The 8,188-nt window shown below is 38.0% G+C and overlaps 2 protein-coding genes across 4 annotated transcripts; both read left to right on the top strand.

Annotated features, from left to right (window-relative positions):
- On the top strand, positions 1 to 3,583 carry LOC111214368. 2 transcript variants are annotated; one of them, XM_048738551.1, is made up of 2 exons: positions 1 to 2,421; positions 2,522 to 3,006. In XM_048738551.1, the coding sequence occupies exons 1-2, from the start codon at positions 823 to 825 to the stop codon at positions 2,600 to 2,602; spliced, it is 1,680 nt and encodes a 559-aa protein (XP_048594508.1). In that variant the 5' UTR covers positions 1 to 822; the 3' UTR covers positions 2,603 to 3,006. The 2 variants fall into 2 exon arrangements, with proteins under 2 accessions (XP_048594508.1, XP_048594507.1); XM_048738550.1 differs by having other exon boundaries at positions 865 to 1,151; positions 1,223 to 3,583.
- A 235-nt stretch (positions 3,584 to 3,818) lies between these two features.
- Positions 3,819 to 7,399, top strand: LOC106427569. Of its 2 annotated transcripts, none has more exons than XM_013868293.3 (2): positions 3,819 to 6,237; positions 6,338 to 6,822. In XM_013868293.3, the coding sequence occupies exons 1-2, from the start codon at positions 4,639 to 4,641 to the stop codon at positions 6,416 to 6,418; spliced, it is 1,680 nt and encodes a 559-aa protein (XP_013723747.2). In that variant the 5' UTR covers positions 3,819 to 4,638; the 3' UTR covers positions 6,419 to 6,822. The 2 variants fall into 2 exon arrangements, with proteins under 2 accessions (XP_013723747.2, XP_048594509.1); XM_048738552.1 differs by having other exon boundaries at positions 4,681 to 4,967; positions 5,039 to 7,399.
- Positions 7,400 to 8,188: the final 789 nt, after the last annotated feature.

Genomic DNA, 8,188 nt, shown 5'->3' with positions numbered 1-8,188 from the left:
TTTGTTAGCTTAGGCTTGTATCATTTTTGGTATCAGAGCTTAAAGCTCCTATCCCCAGGTTGTGTTCATCCAACCCTTATCTCTTTTAATTTTGTTTTGCATTTTGTTTTTCATTTAGTTTTGTTTTGCATAATCATATAAAACCTATAAAAAGTCACATTTGTTTCTGTTGCATCTTGTTTATCTTGTTTCTATTTCATAAAATCATAAAAATAAAATTGTTTGTCATTTGTTGCATTTGTTGCATTTAGTTCTTTAGTTCTGTCAAAAATATTAAAACCCATAAAAAGTTGTGTTCTTCATTTGTTCTTCATCCTGTCGATTTAATTGTTTCTTAGATCCATATCTTAAAAAAAAAAAAAAAAAAAAACATAAAAGCTGTTAGAATTAAGTTAATATCCGAGTTTCCAAATTTTGGTGGAGTTTTTGAAAGTTTTCCTTCTTCTGGTCAACCGAAACTTATTCCTTTCCAAAAGATTTTTGTTTACTTGCAAACTTTATTAAAAAAAAAAAAAAAAAAAAAAAAAACATAAAAGCTGTTAGAATTAAGTTAATATCCGAGTTTCCAAATTTTGGTGGAGTTTTTGAAAGTTTTCCTTCTTCTGGTCAACCGAAACTTATTCCTTTCCAAAAGATTTTTGTTTACTTGCAAACTTTATTAAAAAAAAAAAAAAAAGAGGAAATCAGAAATTGCCCATTTTGTTTAGTGTTTAGTTTCTTCTTCTTTCCTTTAACTTTGCTAGTCACGTTTTCTTGTTTAATCACTTGATTCAGAATACTTTCATCTTCTTCTTGAGATATTTAATCCTTAACTTGGTAGACATGGCGACTGAAGAAGAAGCTGATGAGTACAATATTAATGAAGTTGATTGGGGTGAAGAACCGGGACACTCATGGGAAGATCAAAACTATGGAGATGGCTCTGAAGAAGAAGCTGATGAGTACAATATTTCTGAAGTTGATTTGGGTGAAGAACCGGGATACTCATGGGAAGATCAAAACTATGGAGATGGCTCTGAAGAAGACGACCAGTGTAGAGAGTCAAGGGCTGAAGATGGATATGAGGAAGGACCATGTCGTGGGGAGCTTGATTCCAAGCCACAAGACCACTACAAGAACCATACCATCAACAAGAGCTATTCTAAACCTTGGTTAAAATTTACTGATAAATTTTATGACTATAGTCCAACAGTTTTCACCAAAACACTTGTGTCTTTTTCAGGAAAAGAGAACTACTCCAGATGGGAGGAAGACATGGAAAATTATTTTTGGGAGTACAAAGTTCCTGAACATAAGAAGCTGTCCATAGCCTTAGACACCCTTGTAGGAGAAGCTTACCAATGGTGGCTTCAAGAGGAAGAATGTCGCATCTACTTCAAGGAACCAACCCCACACTGGGAATATGTCAAAGAGCTGATGTATGAACATTTCGAGATGAGGAGATTACCCCCTAGAACCTGTCCTAAACGTTTTGTTAAACTGAAACCGAGACAACTACATGAGCGTGAGGTAACTTTAACTTCTCACTATAATTCATATGATCAGTTTCGTTTGTATAAGTTTTCAGGAAAAGGTGAAGACCCTAGAAACTATCTTCAGTGGGAAGAGGACATGGAAAGGTACTTCAAGTGCAACTCCATTCCAAAAGGAGAATACTTGTCCTATGGTCTAGGACAGCTCACTGAAAAGGCTCAACGGTATTGGAAAAGAGAAGAGAAGTATAGGGAACAATTTCAAGAGCCTCCTATACGCACTTGGGAGCAATTCAAAGGGATCATGAGGGATAGATTTGCACCTTACATCCCTACACAACACGCTCAGAAGGTGTCTACAAAGAGAGTAGTACAACCCCAAGTCTTGCAGCCGGCAAACCAGAGGCAAAGCTCAAAACCAGTGCATACACCTCATGTAAAGCACAACCAAGGTGAGTACTCTAAATCTTTAAAACCACCTGAGGTTATTTGTTATAGGTGTCAAGGCCAAGGTCATCTTGCAAAAGATTGCCCCACAAAACGAGCAGTGAAGATGGCACTACGTGAAGCAAGAGAAACCAACTTGGAGGTAAGTGATTCCTTTACTAGAATAGATAAAAAGTTTGATGATCTTATCAACTTGATTAAAGCTGGATCTAATTCTGTTTCTAGTAATTCCATGACTGTCTTAACACACTTGTCTAGCGCCCAAAAGGTTGAAAGTATTTCAGGTACTAACATAGAAATCAAGGAACAAGAACCCAACCCTGCTGCGCAATCAAGTCCAACACTTGATAAGAATGTTGATAAAGGTCTAGGTAATGAGGAGACACGTACAGAAGCTAAACAACAACAGAATAATGAGCAATCTACCCTAGAGACCTCTACACCAGCTGATCATGCTTTAGAGGTAGTAAATACCAAAGCTGAATCAATGCAAGATAACCAGGTAAGTGAAGCTCTAAATCTTACTCAATATTATTTTTTTGAATCGTCCACTTCAAGTATGAAACACTTGCTCTTGCCCATAAGTGATGATTCAGATATAGGTACAATGGAGAAGCATCCAGAACCAAACTCACAACCTTACACCCAAGCAGTGGTCAATGGAGAAACCAATTGTGAAATAGGAGATTTCGAAAAGGAGACCACGATCCTTCCAAGGGAAATCATAGACCGACCATGGAAAGGGGGCATAGCTTCCCTACTGATCAAAGAAGAACCACCAGTTGGACAATGCATCACAAAACCGTGCATATACCAAGGTAAGACCCTAGCCTCCCAAATTAGAATGAAACCTAACTTGCTCTATCTTGGTGCAGGTAAATTGGTTTTGAGGACAAAACCTTTTGAAGAGGGAGGGAATGATGAGGACCTAAAGTCAGTAGCTAGACCACCAACTCATGAGATCAACCATACAAGCTACATTGGAGCCAGCAGCGACATAGGTGCACTCAAAGAAGGATATCTTTGCAACCATAAGGAATTTAACCGTGAAACCAGTTTCTATAGATTCTCAACTCAACCAGAGCACGCAGCGAATTGGTTTCATACCAAAAAGAGTAATGGTTTAGGAGATATGCCAGTTACAAGTCAGACTATCTACACTACATCCGAATTGGTTCTAATTAAGGAAAGTAATTCTTTGCTTAAGGAGTGTGCAACTCAAACTCACGTGTGGAAACCAGGAGATTATTCATTACATCTAAGAGCAGTGGGAGAGTTTCTACCATGCACCAGCAGCCACATGATCAAGATGAATCCCTTATTTGTCAACTTACCTTACATGGATGCATTCACACTTGGAGTTATTGAAGACCAACGGCTCTTTCCCCTTCTGTTCAGGCACGACTTAGAGACTATCCAGACATCAAAGGAGATCCCACGGATGCATTTATTTCTGCCCAAACTCACAAGATACAAGGAGAGAATACAACTTCCATACATGGACAGATTCTGCACCAACTAAGTCCAACGGCTAGTTTTTCACTTATTATTTCTTTCCAAGTTATTCTTTTAGGCATTTGTGTTCTTTTCTATTTAAACAGAGCTAAGTCTCATTTGTAAATCACCCTTGCACGAAATTAATAAAGTATTATTCAGTTTACAAAGTTTGTCTTTGTTTTGTTCAATTAGTCTTTAGGTGGATTCCTTTAGATTTCTTGTTCGTTTGCTTGTCTCCTTAGTTTGTGGATTCATTCTAGGATACAAGTGTAGGTCTCTGTCTTTGTGTGGATTCACATTGGCGCAGGCTTCTGGTCTTATCAAAGGGATACTTCCGCAACCCTTTGTGGCGACAATCGATCCATTCAAGCTTGACAACTCTTGTTGCCTTGTGATCTAGCCTTTGTTAGCTTAGGCTTGTATCATTTTTGGTATCAGAGCTTAAAGCTCCTATCCCCAGGTTGTGTTCATCCAACCCTTATCTCTTTTAATTTTGTTTTGCATTTTGTTTTTCATTTAGTTTTGTTTTGCATAATCATATAAAACCTATAAAAAGTCACATTTGTTTCTGTTGCATCTTGTTTATCTTGTTTCTATTTCATAAAATCATAAAAATAAAATTGTTTGTCATTTGTTGCATTTGTTGCATTTAGTTCTTTAGTTCTGTCAAAAATATTAAAACCCATAAAAAGTTGTGTTCTTCATTTGTTCTTCATCCTGTCGATTTAATTGTTTCTTAGATCCATATCTTAAAAAAAAAAAAAAAAAAAAAACATAAAAGCTGTTAGAATTAAGTTAATATCCGAGTTTCCAAATTTTGGTGGAGTTTTTGAAAGTTTTCCTTCTTCTGGTCAACCGAAACTTATTCCTTTCCAAAAGATTTTTGTTTACTTGCAAACTTTATTAAAAAAAAAAAAAAAAAAAAAAAACATAAAAGCTGTTAGAATTAAGTTAATATCCGAGTTTCCAAATTTTGGTGGAGTTTTTGAAAGTTTTCCTTCTTCTGGTCAACCGAAACTTATTCCTTTCCAAAAGATTTTTGTTTACTTGCAAACTTTATTAAAAAAAAAAAAAAAGAGGAAATCAGAAATTGCCCATTTTGTTTAGTGTTTAGTTTCTTCTTCTTTCCTTTAACTTTGCTAGTCACGTTTTCTTGTTTAATCACTTGATTCAGAATACTTTCATCTTCTTCTTGAGATATTTAATCCTTAACTTGGTAGACATGGCGACTGAAGAAGAAGCTGATGAGTACAATATTAATGAAGTTGATTGGGGTGAAGAACCGGGACACTCATGGGAAGATCAAAACTATGGAGATGGCTCTGAAGAAGAAGCTGATGAGTACAATATTTCTGAAGTTGATTTGGGTGAAGAACCGGGATACTCATGGGAAGATCAAAACTATGGAGATGGCTCTGAAGAAGACGACCAGTGTAGAGAGTCAAGGGCTGAAGATGGATATGAGGAAGGACCATGTCGTGGGGAGCTTGATTCCAAGCCACAAGACCACTACAAGAACCATACCATCAACAAGAGCTATTCTAAACCTTGGTTAAAATTTACTGATAAATTTTATGACTATAGTCCAACAGTTTTCACCAAAACACTTGTGTCTTTTTCAGGAAAAGAGAACTACTCCAGATGGGAGGAAGACATGGAAAATTATTTTTGGGAGTACAAAGTTCCTGAACATAAGAAGCTGTCCATAGCCTTAGACACCCTTGTAGGAGAAGCTTACCAATGGTGGCTTCAAGAGGAAGAATGTCGCATCTACTTCAAGGAACCAACCCCACACTGGGAATATGTCAAAGAGCTGATGTATGAACATTTCGAGATGAGGAGATTACCCCCTAGAACCTGTCCTAAACGTTTTGTTAAACTGAAACCGAGACAACTACATGAGCGTGAGGTAACTTTAACTTCTCACTATAATTCATATGATCAGTTTCGTTTGTATAAGTTTTCAGGAAAAGGTGAAGACCCTAGAAACTATCTTCAGTGGGAAGAGGACATGGAAAGGTACTTCAAGTGCAACTCCATTCCAAAAGGAGAATACTTGTCCTATGGTCTAGGACAGCTCACTGAAAAGGCTCAACGGTATTGGAAAAGAGAAGAGAAGTATAGGGAACAATTTCAAGAGCCTCCTATACGCACTTGGGAGCAATTCAAAGGGATCATGAGGGATAGATTTGCACCTTACATCCCTACACAACACGCTCAGAAGGTGTCTACAAAGAGAGTAGTACAACCCCAAGTCTTGCAGCCGGCAAACCAGAGGCAAAGCTCAAAACCAGTGCATACACCTCATGTAAAGCACAACCAAGGTGAGTACTCTAAATCTTTAAAACCACCTGAGGTTATTTGTTATAGGTGTCAAGGCCAAGGTCATCTTGCAAAAGATTGCACCACAAAACGAGCAGTGAAGATGGCACTACGTGAAGCAAGAGAAACCAACTTGGAGGTAAGTGATTCCTTTACTAGAATAGATAAAAAGTTTGATGATCTTATCAACTTGATTAAAGCTGGATCTAATTCTGTTTCTAGTAATTCCATGACTGTCTTAACACACTTGTCTAGCGCCCAAAAGGTTGAAAGTATTTCAGGTACTAACATAGAAATCAAGGAACAAGAACCCAACCCTGCTGCGCAATCAAGTCCAACACTTGATAAGAATGTTGATAAAGGTCTAGGTAATGAGGAGACACGTACAGAAGCTAAACAACAACAGAATAATGAGCAATCTACCCTAGAGACCTCTACACCAGCTGATCATGCTTTAGAGGTAGTAAATACCAAAGCTGAATCAATGCAAGATAACCAGGTAAGTGAAGCTCTAAATCTTACTCAATATTATTTTTTTGAATCGTCCACTTCAAGTATGAAACACTTGCTCTTGCCCATAAGTGATGATTCAGATATAGGTACAATGGAGAAGCATCCAGAACCAAACTCACAACCTTACACCCAAGCAGTGGTCAATGGAGAAACCAATTGTGAAATAGGAGATTTCGAAAAGGAGACCACGATCCTTCCAAGGGAAATCATAGACCGACCATGGAAAGGGGGCATAGCTTCCCTACTGATCAAAGAAGAACCACCAGTTGGACAATGCATCACAAAACCGTGCATATACCAAGGTAAGACCCTAGCCTCCCAAATTAGAATGAAACCTAACTTGCTCTATCTTGGTGCAGGTAAATTGGTTTTGAGGACAAAACCTTTTGAAGAGGGAGGGAATGATGAGGACCTAAAGTCAGTAGCTAGACCACCAACTCATGAGATCAACCATACAAGCTACATTGGAGCCAGCAGCGACATAGGTGCACTCAAAGAAGGATATCTTTGCAACCATAAGGAATTTAACCGTGAAACCAGTTTCTATAGATTCTCAACTCAACCAGAGCACGCAGCGAATTGGTTTCATACCAAAAAGAGTAATGGTTTAGGAGATATGCCAGTTACAAGTCAGACTATCTACACTACATCCGAATTGGTTCTAATTAAGGAAAGTAATTCTTTGCTTAAGGAGTGTGCAACTCAAACTCACGTGTGGAAACCAGGAGATTATTCATTACATCTAAGAGCAGTGGGAGAGTTTCTACCATGCACCAGCAGCCACATGATCAAGATGAATCCCTTATTTGTCAACTTACCTTACATGGATGCATTCACACTTGGAGTTATTGAAGACCAACGGCTCTTTCCCCTTCTGTTCAGGCACGACTTAGAGACTATCCAGACATCAAAGGAGATCCCACGGATGCATTTATTTCTGCCCAAACTCACAAGATACAAGGAGAGAATACAACTTCCATACATGGACAGATTCTGCACCAACTAAGTCCAACGGCTAGTTTTTCACTTATTATTTCTTTCCAAGTTATTCTTTTAGGCATTTGTGTTCTTTTCTATTTAAACAGAGCTAAGTCTCATTTGTAAATCACCCTTGCACGAAATTAATAAAGTATTATTCAGTTTACAAAGTTTGTCTTTGTTTTGTTCAATTAGTCTTTAGGTGGATTCCTTTAGATTTCTTGTTCGTTTGCTTGTCTCCTTAGTTTGTGGATTCATTCTAGGATACAAGTGTAGGTCTCTGTCTTTGTGTGGATTCACATTGGCGCAGGCTTCTGGTCTTATCAAAGGGATACTTCCGCAACCCTTTGTGGCGACAATCGATCCATTCAAGCTTGACAACTCTTGTTGCCTTGTGATCTAGCCTTTGTTAGCTTAGGCTTGTATCATCTTCATTATCTAGAGCATGCCAACCCTTAACCAACGGATGCCATGAACGATCTCCATGCGTCGTCACACACCTCTATGTCGGACGATTCAAATCCATCAAACATACTGGATCCTGAACACACCTTCTAAAACCAACAACAGAAACAAAAATAGATAAGAGAACAAGTAGATACACTCAACTCTGGTGCTATGAGAGCCACCAGAGTCGACCACCATCAACTTTTAGAACTGGTTTTGTTAGAGAGAGGTTGGGACAAAAAGGGGAGAGAGTGCTCAACAAGCAAAAAAACGCATCTTCGTTCTCGTTTAACAATCTATATTTACACAATTTTTAAATATACAGAGGGTTTTTTGTATGTTTACGCTTATCCGTAGATTTACTCTGGAGTCTGTTTGTCAACGCATATATTAGTTTTACAATTAAACAAAATTATTTCTGCACCTTAGACTTCTAGTGAAGTCTTCGCCTTTACCTTTGAAAAAAAAAACTGGTTGACTTACGATTAGTCTATGTATAGACGGTTAGTTTT

This window comes from Brassica napus, chromosome A8 (assembly GCF_020379485.1).
Source record: "Brassica napus cultivar Da-Ae chromosome A8, Da-Ae, whole genome shotgun sequence".
Lineage (NCBI taxonomy): Eukaryota > Viridiplantae > Streptophyta > Magnoliopsida > Brassicales > Brassicaceae > Brassica > Brassica napus.
The sequence above is the reverse complement of the archived record's forward strand: the minus strand, read 5'-3'. Positions and strand labels throughout refer to the sequence as shown.